Source organism: Calypte anna, chromosome 1, assembly GCF_003957555.1.
Source record: "Calypte anna isolate BGI_N300 chromosome 1, bCalAnn1_v1.p, whole genome shotgun sequence".
Classification (NCBI taxonomy): domain Eukaryota; kingdom Metazoa; phylum Chordata; class Aves; order Apodiformes; family Trochilidae; genus Calypte; species Calypte anna.
This window is the reverse complement of record NC_044244.1, coordinates 148,072,554-148,091,208: the sequence shown is the minus strand read 5'-3', so window position 1 is coordinate 148,091,208 and position 18,655 is coordinate 148,072,554. Positions and strand designations below refer to the sequence as shown.

The 18,655-nt window shown below is 38.8% G+C and overlaps 1 protein-coding gene across 1 annotated transcript in view; it reads right to left on the bottom strand.

Annotated features, from left to right (window-relative positions):
• Window positions 1–18,655, bottom strand: part of DZIP1 (DAZ interacting zinc finger protein 1) — a 37,704-nt gene that overhangs the window by 16,003 nt on the left and 3,046 nt on the right. Inside the window, exons 2-11 of the mRNA XM_030459060.1 lie at window positions 16,423–16,492; window positions 15,827–16,330; window positions 11,890–11,974; window positions 10,358–10,482; window positions 8,378–8,539; window positions 7,483–7,620; window positions 6,455–6,517; window positions 5,050–5,190; window positions 3,469–3,517; window positions 1,438–1,494 (exon numbers count right to left, since the gene is read on the bottom strand). Coding sequence (XP_030314920.1) covers window positions 1,438–1,494; window positions 3,469–3,517; window positions 5,050–5,190; window positions 6,455–6,517; window positions 7,483–7,620; window positions 8,378–8,539; window positions 10,358–10,482; window positions 11,890–11,974; window positions 15,827–16,330; window positions 16,423–16,425 — 1,327 coding nt within the window. The 5' untranslated portion in view covers window positions 16,426–16,492. The remainder of the gene's footprint in view (window positions 1–1,437; window positions 1,495–3,468; window positions 3,518–5,049; window positions 5,191–6,454; window positions 6,518–7,482; window positions 7,621–8,377; window positions 8,540–10,357; window positions 10,483–11,889; window positions 11,975–15,826; window positions 16,331–16,422; window positions 16,493–18,655) is intronic.

Sequence of the window (18,655 nt, the reverse complement as noted above, 5' to 3'; positions counted from 1 at the left end):
GAGCTGGTATCAATTGTCAGAGTACAGACAATACTAATGTTCACAGAACCCTTTTTCTCCTCAGTCCCAACGAAAATAAATGTACTAAGAAAGCAATGCTTGATGAACTTGATGTGTAAGCCCTCAGCAGCAATATTCTTCATAAAACTCATTTCTTAAATTCAGGGCAATAGCTAAGCTACTTTTTGTGAGAGCTCTCAGTGAGAACCAGCACTTCTGTGTTGGTGCAGTGAAGTGGGTTTGAATGGAAAATATTTAGATCGTTTAAAATAACATTATTAGTAATCTATGTTTAATACATTATTACTTTTCTCCACACATTTCATCCAGATGGTTTCAATTAAAAAGTTTCTAGAAATTAACTTCTAGCTTGCATAGGTTAGTAAGAAATCTCTGTGTTATTTAAATAATTTTATAATTTAATAAAAATCCCCTTTTCTTAGTTTGTCCAACAAATATTTTGAAATCAACACTTGACATTCATCAGTTTTTCACCCTTCATCCAGTTATCTAAAGCTGTATACTACTTCTCCCTGTATGCCTTTTCAAGCATATTGTCAAAATTTACACTAGACAAAATCCATTTCCTCTCCTCTTGAACGGTTTTAAAACTAAGAGAAATAATAATAATAAATAATTACTTAATAACATTATTTATTTCATTTATTTTAACTCAAATAATTTATAAAAAGTTTTTAATATTTAAATATTTTACTTGTTTAAAGTTCTTTTTTCCTATTTCTTTCCTACTTGAAACAAAAGTAAAGATTAATTGATCACAGAATGTTGGTTTTGCACAATGAGAAAAAAGTGAAAACTATTTTCACAAGGTATCAAACAACATACATGGACGTCTACCACTGCTCCCCACTTTAAAACTATATCACAATGCCACAAGTTAAAATAACTAAATAATTATCTAAGTCTAACTGCAAATATACACTGGAAGAAATACACAGGAAGAAATATCTAAATAGGATTACTGCCTATTGTGATTATGTCTTCTGTATTTTTCCTCCTTTACATTTGAAGCCACACAAAAAATACAATTTCAAAAGCTTTTAAAAAAACATCTTTACATTTTTATCTATACAAATTCCATTATATGCTTATATATGCTAGTATATGGCTATATCAGAAAAAAAAATATTGTCTAGAATAAATATGTAAGAATAAAATGTAATTTTATTTTGTCAATTTGTTTCTTTTACCTTTAAGTGCTCCAATACCATAAATTTTCTCAAATTACTTTGTTTTTATTATTTCCAATAATGCATCTTTACAATTACCTCATGGGATTTTCAATGCTGACAACAGAGCAAAGCAATTCAAATTACACACTTTCAGTAAAAATACTCTTATAGCTATGATTTTACAAGCAACACATTTGAGGGTAAGATTTCAAAATACTGGATCTGGGTCTATCAAAAAACTTACCATGCATCACAGGCAGGCTTGGTTTGGATTCTTCAAGACGCTCTGCAGTAGTGTTCACTGAAGTTGTATAAAAATTAAAAGAGAATGTAAATATATTATGGCAAGAAATAACAGACATATAAAGATTCATAAATGTTGCAATATTTATTCGTTTTTATAATCACACAACTTTTGGCATATTACTGTAAACAAATGGTTCACAAAACAAAAATTGGTTCGTCACAACATTAGAAGTATCTCTCTAGATATGCTTAGCATCTTTAAAAGTCCTAGCACCAGAAAAAAAAAAAAAAAAAAAAGGAATTAAATTTTCACTGAACTGGAACATGAAGCTGCACTCGTAAAATCTCTTTGGACACACCTATATGCTGCCTTTGTGTTGCAGGGAAGAAGCTTTGGTTCAAAGCTACTTGGTCAAGCCTAGTCTGATCTACACTTGTATTCCCAGAAGAGGATCTGCTGCTTCCCACTTCATACGAATTAGTGAAAATCCTATGTAGAACTGGAGTGAATTATCACTTAAATTCTACATTCCTCCCATTGGCTTGGGACCTAGGAGCAAATTCCCCTGCATGCCATGGTCTGTGCTTCAGTGGAGCTGAATATGACCCGCTGAGAAGCCATTCAGCCAGACTTTCACCCTGTTTTCCTCATCACCTACTCCCTGCTCTTACCATAGAATCATAGAATGGCTTAGGTTGGAAGAGATCTTAAAAATCATCTAATTCCAACCCCTCTGTAATGGGCAGAAACACCTCCCACTAGACCAGGTTGCTCAAGGCTGCATCAGTCTGGCCTTGAACACTTCCAGGAAGGGGGCAGCCACCATTTCCTGGGCAACCTGTGCCATCGTCTTACTGCCCTCACAGTAAAGAATTTCCTCCTAATATCTAATCTAAATCAAGTTTTAAACCACTATCTGTTGTCCTCTCACTACACAGCCATCTAAAAGGTCCTACCCAGCTTTCTTGTAGACCACTTTCTTGGCTTTCTTGGAAAAACCACTAAAGGGTCACCTCTGAGCTTCCTCTTCTCCAGGCTGAACAACCCAACTTCCTCAGCCTTTCTTCCTTGGGGAGGTGCTCCAGACCTCTGATCATTTTTTGGCTCTCCTCTGGACACATTCAAGGAGCTCTATGTCCTTCTTATGCTGGGAACTCCAGGACTGGACACAGTACACCAGGGGGGCTCTTACAAGAGCAGAGAAGGAGAGAATCACCTCCTTTGACCAGCTCTCTCTGCTTCTTTTGATGCAGCCCAGGACACATTTCAAAAGGGCTGCAAGCACACATTGATGGCTCATGTTAAGCTTACGATCCACCACCACCCACAAGTCCTTCTCCTCAGGGCTGCTCTCAATCCTTTCTCATTCATTTCAAGCCACTGCCCTACTAATAAAGCAAGATGGTTTCCAAACTGGGACTAGAATTAATCCAGCTGTCAGAATCCTATTTCAAGTCACTGCAACTGCAGCCATCAACTACTCTGATGTTTGTCATGATGGACTGCCTCCCAGAACACTATTATCAGGTTTAGCTATTTGTAATGGACTTCAGATGCTAAGGCACAGACAAAAATACCAGGCACAGACAAAAATAGAGTTCTTAATATTCTTTGAACATTTGTCTTAACTGATAAACTGATCAATTTTGTCTACTCTTACAGTATTTTCCCTTTTTCTGAGGCCACAGCTGGAGGAGAGTCAATCATGAAAAAATAATCAAAATTGCACCTCATAAAGCAATGCCAAAAGTTGTTCACATAAAACAAAATAGAGCTGCTATATTTCACATCTCTTTATTACTGAAGTGATCCACTTTGTACATTACAAGCCCTTACAGCTGCAAAACATAGACTCTGAAAACCAACATAGAGTCATGGAAACAGTATGAGAGATAGGTACTCTGTGAAATGCAAATAAGTTGCCAGTACTGATTGGATGTCTATATTTCTAATGAATTGTAATATTTGTTTAAGCCAAGCTGCTGAAATGAGGAACTAAATCTGCTTTTTCTTACATTTTGTACTTACCATCATATGGTTTGATGCTTGCAACAGATCTTGTCAACAATTCTTTAATCTAGAGAGAAAACAGAGACAAACGATTAGTTATAAATGCAAATGCTCAACATTTAGAAATACAAATTTAGTACAAAATATTTCATTTCAGTACTATTCCATAACAGAAATTATTGTTTATGATATGGGGAGACAAATGATATCCTGGCCTAATAAATATTAATTTTATTCATACTTGTCTTATGTGAACTCATGCTTTGTAGACACTGTTATGAGAAACTATAATGTGAAATAAGAGTGAACTTATGGGCCACTTCAGTCCTTAGTTTCAATACTTTCTGCTGCATCAATTCATGTCCAATTTTGCAAGTGTAGCTCCACTCCAGGGAAACACTTAATTACACAGTGATTTTAAATGTATGAACAGTTCTCTTGTGTGGTCTACAGTTTTGTCTATTTGACACCCAAGACACACACAGAACAAAACTGAAGGCATGGAGGAAACAAGCTGGCTGTAATTTGATCTAAAGAAAACAGGAAACTTGTGAATCCAGTATTATTACGAGTGTTCTACGCATCAACATCATTTCCAAAATAGAAGCTTAACCCAAACCATGTGGACACACAATGCCATCTGGAGCTGGGACAAGATATTGAATCCTAGTCCCCATTTTATGTATCAGTTTGGACACAGCCAGTAGAGCCTCAGTTCACTGTTGTGTTCAGTTTGAGTTCTACAAAAGCAGTGGTTGTTTCTCGAACCCTTCCAGTTTCCAGGTATTGAGAAAGCAGATCTTCATGTTTGCCTTTCATAAACACTGAACTTGGATCCCTGTGAACCTATTTTACATCTGTGGTCATACTGTTCTGTTTTAAACAGTCACTTTACTCCAAGTAATTTGCCTAGGATAAAGCTATAAATTTTTTTTAAATTGAGATGTAAAAGCTATTCTTCATCTTTTTTATTCTTTAAATGCTTAAGTAAAGGATTAACATTAATCACAAGAACAGTGTGTAGGATCAGATGTTACTTAGTAAAGAACATGCAATCTGACAGGAATAGATTGTAAGGACTATATAATCATGTCCTAAGTCTAAACACCAGACCAGCAAAGGAAATAGATCATCATCTACTCATTGCTTAAATAAAATCTACAGTTATGTTTTAACAAATGTGTATTTTACAAAGACTATTAATTTGCAAACAGATAATTTTCTTCATTTTAATTATCACTGTTATAAGTATGACATTCCACTTGTAGTGCAGTAAGTCACGTATTTCCAGAGGTCTCTGGTGATTGTGACCTAGTAAGTTTCTAGCTTTGTGTTGAATGTATTAAAAACATTTGGTTCAATAATCTTTTCCTTCTATATCATGCTTTAAGCCCTGGTTTACATCCCTGTGTCTCTTTTCCAGATCTGTTCTTATTTACCAACATAATTTCAAAAATGTACCCAAAATACTCCAGGAACACTCTTAACCAATTGAGAATATTAACTATGCAACCAGAGATATTTCAAAGACCAAATATTAGTAAAATGTTTCTCTGTGTCCTATTCTCTCTGAAAGATAGAGTGCTTCACAAAACAGACCTGATTCTTTTGAGTAACAATCAGATCATTCTGTTCCTGGAGCCTCTGCCCCAGCTCTTCTATCCTCCTCCTGTAAAAGGTATTAGTTTTATTCAGGTCTTCTCTCACTGATGATTTAAGCTTTTCAAGCTGTGACAGTAGCTAGAAAGCAATCAGAAGAAAAGTAACTTAATATTATATAGACTATTTTAATGCTATAAAGTTTAAACAAGCAAGTGTCATGATTAGGTGTTTTTAATACTTTTTTTTTTTCCAGCAAAAATCTAATGTCTCCTGTGATTTCATCAGCACTTGCATATATTACAAAATAGTTGTCTGAGTAACTTTTAATTTACACAAGTAAGACTACCTAGATCTGAGTACGAAGAAAGAGACATACAAACACATTGCCAAGATTGCCTAAAAATAACATTGCAGGAAAAGTATATGATTATAAAAATGTTTTGCTTATAAGCAGTGTCAAATATTGATACTTTAAGAAGATGAGATGTGAATTTGCACGATAGACCTAATATATTATATCTGATTTTAGAAGAAAGGGAATGATATTTTAGGTGCACCATCCCAAAAGTGATACTTACTTTACTCCACCCTTATTCTATTCTTGAATTGTGTGGGGGGGTATCATTAGCTATATCCTTTGAGGGGATTACTCCATGATTCCTCCTCACTACTTTCTTGCCAGAGGAGGAGAAGCATTGGCCAGACCACTATGACCTGCTCAGTTCTTAAATGGTCACGAAGATGAAAGGAAAATGAAAGGAAAAGAAGCAAGAGAAACAAAGCAGGAAAGGCATTAAAAAGAAAAGCAGATATAAAAAAAAAACAAAACTACTACACAAAAAACTTCACAAAAAAACTAAAAAACAAAAAAACAAACTCTGAGAAATAAAGCTTTGCACAGAAAAATATATAAACTGAAGCAAAATAAAATGTCATGGTGTTTTTTCCTGGAAAAGCTGAACAGATACTGAGTTAAAAAGCAGCAGAGAGTGACAGAAAAGATTAAAAAAAAGATTGAGACATATGTAATAGGTCCATGGCAGCAGAAAATAAAGGGTAGATGAAAGCTGAATTTGGCAAATTATATTTCAGCTACCTAGCATATCCACATAATGCAGAAAACACTGCGTAATACAGCACCCATAGAATTATTGGTGAGCTCTTCAGAAAAGAAATACAGTTTCAGCTGTCTGTCAGACTCTTAAAGTTAAATTCCATTTCAGCTCTGGCCTTAACTAAAAGGTCAAGACAGAAATACAGAGGTATTAAATACAGCTAAGAGGACACTTGAGATCTGGTTTTTTTAATGCACCAGTTGTATGACAGCATATTAAGAACCAGTTCAAGGATAGAAAAATAAGTAAAAAGTCTCTTATTTTAGGAGGTTTGCTGTGCCACTTACCAGTGACTTTTCTGCCTCGTGGTCATGATGAAGGGCTTGTATTCTAGATGTCCATTTGTTTTCCTTCATAGAGGAAATCAATATTAATTCTTGTTAATAACATATTAAGTTTAATATATGCAGCTTTATCTTGTCAATAACACATAAACATCTGCTTTAATATACAGAGCTTTATTTTTTATATAAAGAATAAATAATGAAAAGCTTATTGGTGATATGAAAATTGAGTAAACCCATATTTAAGACCTAGAACAGTCATCAGCATGCTTTATAGGTCTGAGTGTGGTTTCCTTAACAATCACTTTAGAAACTACCTACCTGCTCTTTGATTTGTGTATAATGTGACTGTGAGTGAGAAATACACTATTTTGATATATTTCTATGTATTAAAATAAGGGTAGTAACACGGTTTTTTTCCCAAAACCAGTGTCATTTGAAGCAATCGTTAACAATGTATTTTGTATGATGATAAAGCCCAGCACTATTATGTGAATTTAGAGTGAACCAAATTTTCTTTGATAAAATAAAAAACATACAGTAAAATTCACTAAGTTTTCCACATGTTCAAGCAGAAGTGACCGAACTTCTGGGTTATACTATCAGTATACAAAGATCTTTACATCCAAAGAACCATGAAACAGATAATGTGTGCCTCAAAGTATTAAAAAAAAAAAAAAAAAAAAAGGAAAATTACAATTTTTCCATAATGGTTTATTAGAGCCTTGTGTAACTGAACTGCAACTATACTTGGTTACTCTAGAAATATTTAATAATAAGGAATAGGAGAATATCAATTAATAAACAACATTTAAATAATATTAATTACATTTTCTTATAAAAGACAGGCAAATTCCTCTATTCCATTATAGAGTTTGTACTAAACAGTACTAAATCTCTAAAAGCAGATATTTTAAATATTGAAAGGGTTGAGAATTTTGCTTATGGATTTAAAATCCTACTCAGAAATGCACAAAATGAAAAAAAATCCACAAGTAGTCTTTCAAAGGAAATACAATAGTTAGTGTTACCTGTTTTTCAAGAAGTTTAACCACATTGTGGTAATCCTGAGGACTCTGAGGTGTCTCTTCTGTAAATTCTTGGCTGTCTTTCAGTGTTCCTAAATTGGACTTTTGTTGCATATTGGACTTCTGTAATTCTACCAGGTGCTAAAAGGCAAAGGGAAAAATAAAGACCTGAATATGCACACAGGTTTTGTTTTATAAAGTGTCATTTAATACAAAATGTACTTTGAACATAACTATGCAGAAACTGTGTCAGACGCTTCTCACATTTCTCATGAGTTCAGCATTTATCAAATCTCATGTAATAATTAATATATACATCTAACATTAATATACCTTACAAATGTACACAGGAGCTAGAAGCCACAAAACATAAGCTGCTCTGGTAATGCCATGCATTGTTTTCTGTCCCAGCCTACACTTCTGTAACTCTCATTCTAGTCAAAATTCTGGAAAGCACTTTCAGAGCACGTGTTGAAACCACACAAAGTTCTGCTCTGAGGACTTCAATACAGAGGTTAGTGGCCTCCATGCCAGTTGTAAGAATATTACTGTAAGGATACCTACCAGAAAGCAATAATTAAAATATCTACTGATCTGCAAACAAGCACTCGAAAGCTGAGGCCTAAGAAAAAACTGATACAGTTGCTGAAGGCATAACTCATTCATTCATAACATTCTACCAAAAAAAAAAAAACCAAACACCTGAAATTAGGTTAGTTATGTTGATAAAGTACCAGTATGCAAAGATATAATTATAGGTATAATCCAAACATTATTTTTCAAAGTTCTGTAACAAGACCTCTAAGATAACTACATCATATTTTATATATGTGAAGTTCACTACCATCTACTGTAAAGGATACATGCCATTACATGTTGGAAAATTCAAATTACTTACATTTTCTAATATTGCATTTCTTGAAGATAACTCCTTAAACTCTTTCATAAACATGTCTTTCACTTTTTCTATTTCATCAGACAATTTCTCTTTTTCCTCCTCTTTCCATTTCTGAAATGATTGTAGGATTTCCTCTTCTTTTGATTTTTGCTGTTCACACTCCTGAAATTATTTTGAAAACAAGTTTATTATTTTTCCCCACATGCAATACTACTTCAAGCACCAAAACTGTGGGTGGGAAGCAGTTACTTTCGATGTATAACATTGTGACATTAAAAAAAAACAAAAACTGAAAAAAACCAATAGCTTACAAAGAATTCTGGGGCAGCAAAGATTTTGCTAGCAAAACAAATACTTTTCAAGTTCAGTATTTGTCATTGAACTACACAAGAATGACCTTACTTGGTCATATTAAAAATACAAGTAATTTATCATCCTATTTCTCACAGTGGCCCTGAGCATGCACACAGGCAAGGATAACACCAGGACAAGCAAACATGCATGTTCTCCCCAGTAGCCTCCAAGCTTTCTGCTGCTTTCAGCTCAGACTTCCTCACCCTGATACAGTTTCATAAAACTCAGCTACGCTCAAAGCATTGCTCTTCATCTACTTTTACAGGTGTCCCTTGTGGCTGTTTCAGCTTTTAGCAGCTGCAACATGTTTTGTCAGTGAGTTCCACAGGCCTACTGCAAGCTGCATGAGGACTGAAGCATTTTGGGGGTTTTTTTTTTGGTTTGAACCTGGCTTCATTTGATGGATATTAGGTCCTGCACTGGAAAAGTGAGAGAATGGTTGATACCTTATTCACCCAGGACTTTGCAGTCTGTATTTAGAATGGCTGAGCATGCCAAGAGGTGCCTGAGAAAGAGGCAACAGCTTGGTGGGGATGAAGGGTGAGATACTGATGTCTGCAAAGACATTTAAGATTTCTGAGCACAACTGTAAAAGCAGCACTGCCAAGTCCACCACTAAACCATGTCCTTAAGTGTCACATCTACACGTTTTTTAAACACCTCCAGGATATTTAATTCTATGATACCTGTTTTGAGATTAAGGGATTAGACTTGATGTGCAGAGTGTTTAGGCTCTGGTTTAGACAGTGATTTTTCAGAATAATTTGTTATATTTTATTTTCTTTGCTGGCTGCCACTAATCACTGTCCTGACATTTCTCTTAAGATTGTGACACAAAGTTAAGATCCTGCCCGTCAGTAACAACACTCAACTCAGAACCTACCATTTTGTAGATGAAGTTAGAATTATTTTTTCCCCATTACATTTACCCCACTTTATCTGCTAAGTTACATTCACCATTCTATTACCTAGTCATTCATTCTTGTATAGTCCTCAACTTGTTTAAAGTCCTGCATTTCACTGTCCAGAATATACACATTTTTAGGCAACCCCTACATCTTCCCTTTGCAGCATTCACTCTGATTATGTTTTTAATTACAACAAGCAATCATTGGATATTTATGAGGATCAGAATCTTCTGCATCTTTCCTCCTCAAATAGAGCAGATGGAACCAGGAATTGTAAGGATGACATGCTTTTTCCCCAGTTGTCCCTCCTACCCTCAAAAAAACAAAAGACAACACAGGGAAAAAAAAATCTTCTGATCTTTTAATCAAAAGACAACAACAGAATGCTACCTGAACTGACACTGGATGTCAGTGACAACAGACAAACTGCAGCCAGTCACACTTCACATTTCTGTCTTCCCTGACATTCCAGAATAAACACAGAAGCTTTGGAAGCTCCTCATAGTGTAACACTGCAGGTTGGAGCTTCAGGACATTTCAGGAAGTCCCTCTGTAGACAGGAGTCTCAGCTAAGACAAGTGACTTCAAAATAGGCACAACAAAATTTAAGATGCTCTGTTAGGAATATTCCAAGTTCTACCTCATAAGAAAAACAAGGCTTTTTCTTGACAGGAGAAATATGTTATAGATGTACTCCTTATTATTTAGTACATATTACCTTAGAAAACTTGACCATATTAGCCTGCTGTTCAGCCTCTAACTGGGACTTGGTGAGCTGTAACTGCTCCTTCAGTTTATCAATCTCATCCTGCAACTTGTCTGTCTTCGCTTTCCTCTTCTGTTCTGTTTGAAAAAAACCACAGAATTCAATTTCTGTAATTTCTGGAAATGTGATACTTCGTGCAAATACATTTTTATGGTGTTTCAATAACACCTTCATGAAGTGTAACTCTCATAGATAATTGATTGTCCAAAGATTCCTTTATATACATGTGTTCTCTGGACTGCTAATATTATCCTCAAGACTGAAAAATTCCATTATTACTTGCATGTGAAATAGTTTATGAAATACTTACAATAAGAAGTATTGTAGTATCTCTTTTCAAAGGAATCTAAGCAACACAGGCTCAAAAAAAGGACATATGAAGGACAAGTGAACCTCAATTATTCAATTCTGTTAGGTTTAATTTATTCTGAATAACTTTTATAATGAGTCCTTTAGAATAAAACTCATTATTTATCTGGAATGAGTCACAGAGAATGTCACTGTAAAAAAAGATACTAAAATATTCAAAAATTATAACAATCTTAAATCTTGAAACTTTGTGTCAATTTATCAAGGATTTACCAGCCCATCATCTGGGAATCTTAGCACAATGCAGAACAGCACTCCAGAAAACTCCACAGAGTATTTCTCTCATACAATCACTGCAAGCTAATTCTTTATATAAATTATTTTAAATTATTTTAGCTGGTTCTGCAGCATCTTCCACTACCACTTTTTTCAACTGTAAAGTGCACAGGAGCTTCATTCTTCCTCCAATATATTAATGCTCCCTCAGATTCTTACTCAGACCCCACTCACTCTTCATGCTTTTTTATTTGCCTTACAAGCTGCAGTTCAGACCTTTCTAGATTCTTCCCACTCTTTCCAAATCCTCTTCTTCCTAGCTAATTTCTAATGACTTCCATTCATTAATACTTGTGAGTCCTTAGCAAAAAATCATAACCATGCAGTCTAAGAGGAAGAAGAGATCTTAAGGATGCATGAAATAAACTTTAAGAGCAGTGTTACTCAAACTAAATGTTTTTCAGTGAAAAGAGACAAAAGTATGTAAAGTAGAGGTACAGCAACTAAGACTATCATGGTATCTATCAGCAGTTATAATAAGATTATTCTTGAAGGTTTCTTTTCTCTTGCTGTATTTTACAGTCAGTTTAGTTCAGGAGAGCCTGATTTTATTCAAACTGATTTCAGCTGAGCTGAATTATTTCTGTACTGGTAATCCATATATATTCCCAAAATGTACCTTCCTTAGCATAAGTTGCTCATTTTACCCACACCTTCATAACACACATCTAATGAAAAAACTGTACTCTGACCTCTGATACTGACTACTGCATTCAGCAGGAATGCTAGCTGAAAAGGCACTGTAAATATGGCACACAATCATGGACTGCACATCCTCACTGTATTTACACTTTTCTAAACTGTTTATCTTAAATTTTTTATAAGGCTGAAGTACATACCAATTTGACATTCTTCTGGGTGACGCCTTTGCATGTGACTTTGTAAAAAGGAATAGCTCATAAAAGCCTTTTCACATAACTGACACTACGAAAAGAAACAGATAAAAACATTTCTGTTATCATTAGTAACATCGGTTTGGTAAGCATAGTGTTTAAGGTTTTTAACAGGTTATTATAACATTTGGCCCAAAGATCAAAAGAAAGTAACTTTAATAATTCCATCTGACGAGAATATTAACTAAAATTCTTATGGTAATGGATATGTTTAAAGTTATTAATGTATTTGTCATTTAATGCCTTGCAGTGATGGTCATCTATCCTTGGACAAGGCTCTGTACAGACTCCGAACAAAACCAGTCTGACCAATCAAGTTTAAATTCACACATAAATCACAGATAAGGGATAAATATCACAGGTAAGCACAGAAGCATAAGGGGAAAGGCAACACTATTCAGCAAAATACACACCAGTTGCATCCAACTAGCAGCTCAGGCATTCTTAAAACTCTTGTATCTCAGCAAAGGAGAGCACCACACAGTCAGGAAAACAAAACAAAACAAATTACGATGGGTTTGAGTATACCTAGGTGAGTTGAAGGATGACAATACTAGAAGGACGATGAGATATGAAAAAAATCAGGCATTTCAACCAAATTAAGGTAACAATACAGAATTTTTCAAGAAAAGATACATATATACATTAGTATGCCACCTAGCATCCCTGTAAAGCATAAAGATGTTTAAATTACTACTTATATAATTTATGTATTATTTTTTAATTTTAATTTATGTCAAATCTGTATCCTACTTATCTTAAAAGATAATTTTTTTACGTTCAAAGTACATACCAGTAATGCTCAGAATAATGAAAGCCAATGGTTAAATACAAGGGCAAGAGCTACATCTGAGGCTGAGGAAGTTAGGGTTGTTCAGCTTGGAGAAGAGAAGGTTGCAAGGGGCAGCCTTCCTTAAGTAAGATCGACCTGAAGGGGATCTACGGGATATCTGAGGGGGGCATGAAGTGATAAGGACAAGGGGTTATGGCTTTAAACTGCAAGAGGGTAGATTTAGGCTACACATTAGGAAGAAATCCTTCACTATGAGGGTGGTGAGACACTGGTACAGGTTGCCCAGAGGAGTTGTGGCTGCACTCTCCCTGGAAGTGTTCAAGGTCAGGCTGGATGAGGTTTGCAGCAGCCTGATCCATGGGAGGTGTCCCTGCCCACGGCAAGGAGGTCAGAACCCAGTGGTCTTTAAGGTCTCTTCCAACCCAACCCATTCTATAATTCTATGAACTGCAGATTTTGCAACACACTGGTAAGAAAAAGCCTCCACTTGCTTTAGGCAGAGTTGCCTGTTACCCCTTTTTTATATTTTTTTTTTTTGTCAAAATGAATATATTTTAACAAACCACTAATGTTCAGCTGAGTCCTTTTTCCTTACCAGTGTGAGACAACTATAAGAGACTGACTTAACAGATATGAACAGATACCATAATCAAATTCCCAGATTCCATCTAATATTTAAAATACTGTCACTGATACTTGGTTAGCCAGTGAAATATCTCTTTCAGCAAACACTAAAGCCATGAATTATTAAGACAAATTTTGATGGACACATAAAAAAAACAAAACCAAAACCTGTGCTAACATAAAGCCAGAGTAAAGAGATACAGTGTGGCAGCAGAGCTTTGCTGCCAACGGAGAGGGAGCTCGCTGGGTAACAGATTGCGCATGATTTACAGAATGAAATTGGCTGTGAAATAATGTTATCCATTCAAGCACAAATTTCATGTTAGTTTCACTTGTTGGTAGTGAAAGAAAGCTCTTAAGTGCAGGAGGCAGAATTAGCAGAGGGAATATTCAGGATCTGAATTATGTAACATTCTTCCAACTACTTTTCACAGTGGTAGACACAACGTGAACTTTATGCTTACTTTGTGGATGAGCATCTAAGATTAAAAACTGTTGTATTAAGATTAAATTTGTGTTGCTCAGATGAAGGTATTGCCCAGTAAGTCTTAAATTTATGTCCATAGGTAGGTACCAATTCCACTTTAAAGGAGCATTTCATTGTTGAACCTAGCTTGGAGGTGGGTTAAAGGCATTACATCTGAATTCCAAAGCACACTTACATTAGCTATAGAATGTGCTTCCACTAAAAAAAGGCAAATAACTATTTACAGGCTTGTTTGCTAAACAGCCAAGACTTTAAGGGGATGAAAACTGAACTATCCTCTCAAGAACACCATAGCTGGCACAGCAGATCAGTCAAGGCACATAATAATGTGCATAATATGGCACATAATAATGATACAATTATTCCCAGCTAGGAAGAGTTTAATTTACCTCTGGCATTCACACTCAGAATCCTAAAAATACTGTGGAAACTGTAGGAACAGCAGAACTATTCAACATCACTCCCTGAACTCACTTTTCCCATGTGAACCTGAATAACATGCAGGGACAAGAATTTACTAAAAAGAAGGAAAAAGGGGGAGAAGTGAGATGTTTACTTTCTATGAAATTAAAGTAAAAATGGCAAATAGCTTTCCATCTCTGATTTATTGGAAATGCCACTGAACAGAAGATTAATGAGTCAAGATCAGTAATCAGCCAAGATGAGTAATGAGTTAAGATCACTACCACATTCACCAGCTTCCACTGAGACAGTTGTACCCCAGAAATATTCCAGGAAAACTTAGTAATGTCTAACTGACAGTCATGGTATGAGAGTTATTTAACTTTACACATAAAATTATGCACACAATCCATTTCCTTTTGTGACAGAGAACAGACAAACTACTCTGTGAATTGCATAAAGGTTTTTTTAAAATGATACAACACCAGCAGCTGGCCCTGAAGACTGACATTCAAAATGAATGCATGACAGAAGGTTGCCATGAAGTCTACCATATGTATACCTCTACTCTTGGGGCATAAGGTATCTTCTCCCTTACAGAAACACTTGAGTCAACTTAGCTGCTGTTCTAAAAAATGAAGTCTTGCTGGCCTGCTGAAACTGGTACTATATCATGGGATACGACTGTATGCAGCATAAGAAAACTTGGGTTGCTTCTGTATTGCAACTACTCCATGATTATGGAGAATTTTACCAAGTATCTGAAGATTAAAAAAAAAAACAAAAACCAAAACGAAAACTGTAACCTTAAACATAAAAACACAAAGAGCTAACCTGAAATCATGTCAAGCCTGTGTTCAGTGTAGTCTCTAGACTTCAGACTACATTTGAAGATGCAGTCTGCATTCCTGAAACTTGCTGAAAAATATTGAAATCAAAATATTATACCCAAAACAAAAAAAAAATGTTCAAAAAAACCCCAAACCAGAATGCCATGACACAAAAAGAATCAGAACAAATATTTTAAGGCTCTCAGGGAAGACCCTCACAGAACAGAGATTGTGGTGGAGCTAGGAATGAGCTACCTTACTGGGGCTCTTTAACAACATGCCTGAGTCACTTCTGAGTCACACACACAAGTAGAAACTTTGTACCTCAAGAATGTTACACAACTCAGACAGTAGGTTACTGCTTAGCACCAGTTCTGATGTACTTGCCCTGCGTGTTTTCTGACCACGTAGTTGATACCCAAGGAAAGACAGCAACAGAAAACAGTAACACGTTTATAACAGGTTTTGAATGTGTCTATGTGACACTTCAGATGCATCTGAAGCAAATCCAATACAGAGGATCGGAAATCCAAAGAGGATTTGTTAAAGATGATGTAGTGCTCTCCCAAACGTTTGTGAAACACGGGCGGGAAGCAAAACAGCCATGAGCAATGCACTCCCTGTCTGTAAGGTTGGTGGTCCCTGCAGCTCCAGCCTGTCATCTCACCAGCATCCCAACCCCGCAGCCCATGCCTGGTGGGAGCTGGGAGCCAGCAAGGTGTGAGTGACCGGGACCTCTCCTCTCACCTGGTGGTAGGTGGCTCGGGCCTCCAGCATCATCTGCTGGGTGCTGATCATCTTCTTCCTCCGGCGGCACTCCTCCTTGAGCGCCTTGATCTCCTGTACGCCTTGGGCCACCTCTTTGCTCAGCTGGTCGCGCTGGGCCTGGGTGGTCTGCAGGGCCTCCTCCAACCTGCTGAGCTGGACTTTGAGGTACTCCTGAGAGTGCAGCAGGTACTCGGTGCTGAGCTGAGACAGGCGCAGCAGCTTGAGGAGCAGCGGCTCGGCGGGGCCCTGGCAGTGGGGGCAGCGCTCCCCCTCGGCGTTGCAGAAGGTGACGTGCTCCAGGTGCTCCTGCAGGACCGACATGTCCCCCTCCCGCCACACACGGCCCACGTCCACGGCGCTCAGCCGCCGCCAGTCCGGGCGCTCATGGCGGCTGCGGAACTGGAAGGCGGGGAACGGAATGGGCCCCGCGCCGGTGCCGGTTGCCCCCTCCGCCGGCGGGTAGTAGGCGCGTTCGGTGAAGGGCTGCGGGAAAGACACACGGCTCAGAGACCCGGGACGCTCGGCACCCACCCCACCGCATCGCACCGCACCCCGCCCGCTCTCCCAGCGCTCACCATGCCGGGGCTCCGCTCCTCGGGCTCCGCTCGCCACCGGCGTCCTCCGCGTCGCTATGGCAGCCTCATCCTGAGCCAAGGAGAGGCGGGAGTGAGGCCTGGCCGCTCGGCACCGCCCCGGGTCCGCCCCGCCCCGCTCGGCACGGCCCGGCCCTCGGCGGGGATGGCGGAGGCGGCGGCCCGGGACAGTCGGCGTACGGGCGGTCCGCACGCTGCTCAGGCAGGCGGGGACTCGCCGCCCTGTTCGGCGCGGATCCCGTCCACTTCCCCCGTGCCGGTACCTTCTTCCACCGGTACCTCCGCAGCCTCCTGGCAGCGTAACGCTCGCAATCCCTCTCCCGCCCGTCCCAACGCTCCCCCTGCCTCGGGCGCCGTACGATCGTACCAAGACATCCATTACATCCATCACCACCCTCACACGTAACTCCTATCTACAAATACATCCTCGGCTGCGCTGTTACATACATAATCCCCTTACCACAGCTACAGAGCATATGTCTTCTCTCTCCACCTTCCCTTTACCACAGAATTATATCCCTGGCGCCCTACAGACCCATTTCTCTTCATTGCATCAACTGTGTTGTTCCTCCTCCCCCCAGTTCACAAACTTTTCTCATGCTACCAGGATGCTTACAGTCCCCCCACACTGCCTGATGCCCATCTCCAGCCCTTCTTGCCTCCCAGATGTGGCACCACTTGTCACCTCCCCATCATCATGGAATCGAAGTATGGTTTGGGTTGGCAGGGATCTGAAAGATCATCTAGTTCCAACCCATCATCATACAGTAGGTATGACATTACTCTGTACAGGTGCTTCACACTGCTGCACCCCAATGGGCCTCAGCTGCCACCTCCATACACACTCTCCAGTGCAACACCACGCTCTCCCAGCTGCCTGCACACCAACCTCCTGCCAGGTGCTTTCACATTTCTTCCTCACCTAACACAGTCACATACCCTCTGCATGCTGCTTCCACACACTCTCCTCACTTGTCACACCAACACAACTCTGCCTGCTATCACCATGCAACAGATCACTTCTTACATCCATGCAAACCTACAACCTCACTACATCTGCCCGTCACTCCTGCCTCGCTCCACCAATCCCAGACCCTTCATCCCCATTGTCATGGTTTGGGCCAGGATAAAGGTGATTTTCTGCCTTGTACTTTTGCTTTCAGCTCAGTCTTTTGTAAGTAGCTGCACTTGCTGAAATTAACAGCAAGTTTCTCAGACAGTGTCTGCTTCTGGGACTGATAACACTCAATGTTTATAGTTACAGCCAGAGACTGGTGTGCAGAACCAAGGACACTGCTCGGTTCTGAGGAATATTTTGCGCCCCAGAAGGAGAAAAGGAGTAAAGAGGTCACACCTGCAGCCCTCCTTTAGGGAGGAATGGACAAGATAGATGGCCAAAATTGACCAAACAGAGTATTCCATCCCATACACATCATACTCAGTATAAATTTGAGGGATCACGAGGGTCAACCCCCTTCCTTCGTCCCCTTCTTCACCTGTCCCTGTTTCCTTTGGCATCCTGGGAGGATTCCGTCCGTTCATCTGCCTCTGGTCCTGATCCATACCAGCCTGAATCTGTGTGTTCCTGCCTCCAGCTCCTGACTGCTGCTGATTCCAGGAGTCCAGCCTGGACTTTCCCAGGGCTGCCCTGCAGCCTCGGTGGTGACATGAGAGTTATTGGGGAAGACAGGGGAGGAACGTGGTATCCATTTTCCTGTATATTTGTATATATTTAGTAATTTTTCCTGTTTATTATTTTATTGTTTTATTAATGTTGTGTAGTTTAGTTTCCAACCCATAAGTCTCTCTCCCTTATTCTCTCTCCTTCCTTTATCAGGGAGGGGGATTAATAGAGAGCATCCCTCATTCAGCTGAATTGCTAGGCCAGTGTTAAACTGTGACACCCATGAAGCATCTCTTGGCTTGCATACATCAGCTACTTCACCATCCTGTGCTCAAACATTGCTCTTCAAAGGCAACCAACAACCACTGCCTACCTCCCTGTCTCGTCACAATTCCTAGTACTCCACAGTTCAGTGTTCCCATTTCCCTGCTCTTGCTCAGTTGCTCCAAACAGTCCCCAGACAGGAGCATCCTTCTTCTCCATCATACAAAATTATCCTATTTCATCACTCATCCTTACAACTATTCACCAAAACCCTGCTCTTCCTCATACCATCTCTTAATATTTCAGTCCCTAAACTGCCCCTGCCTT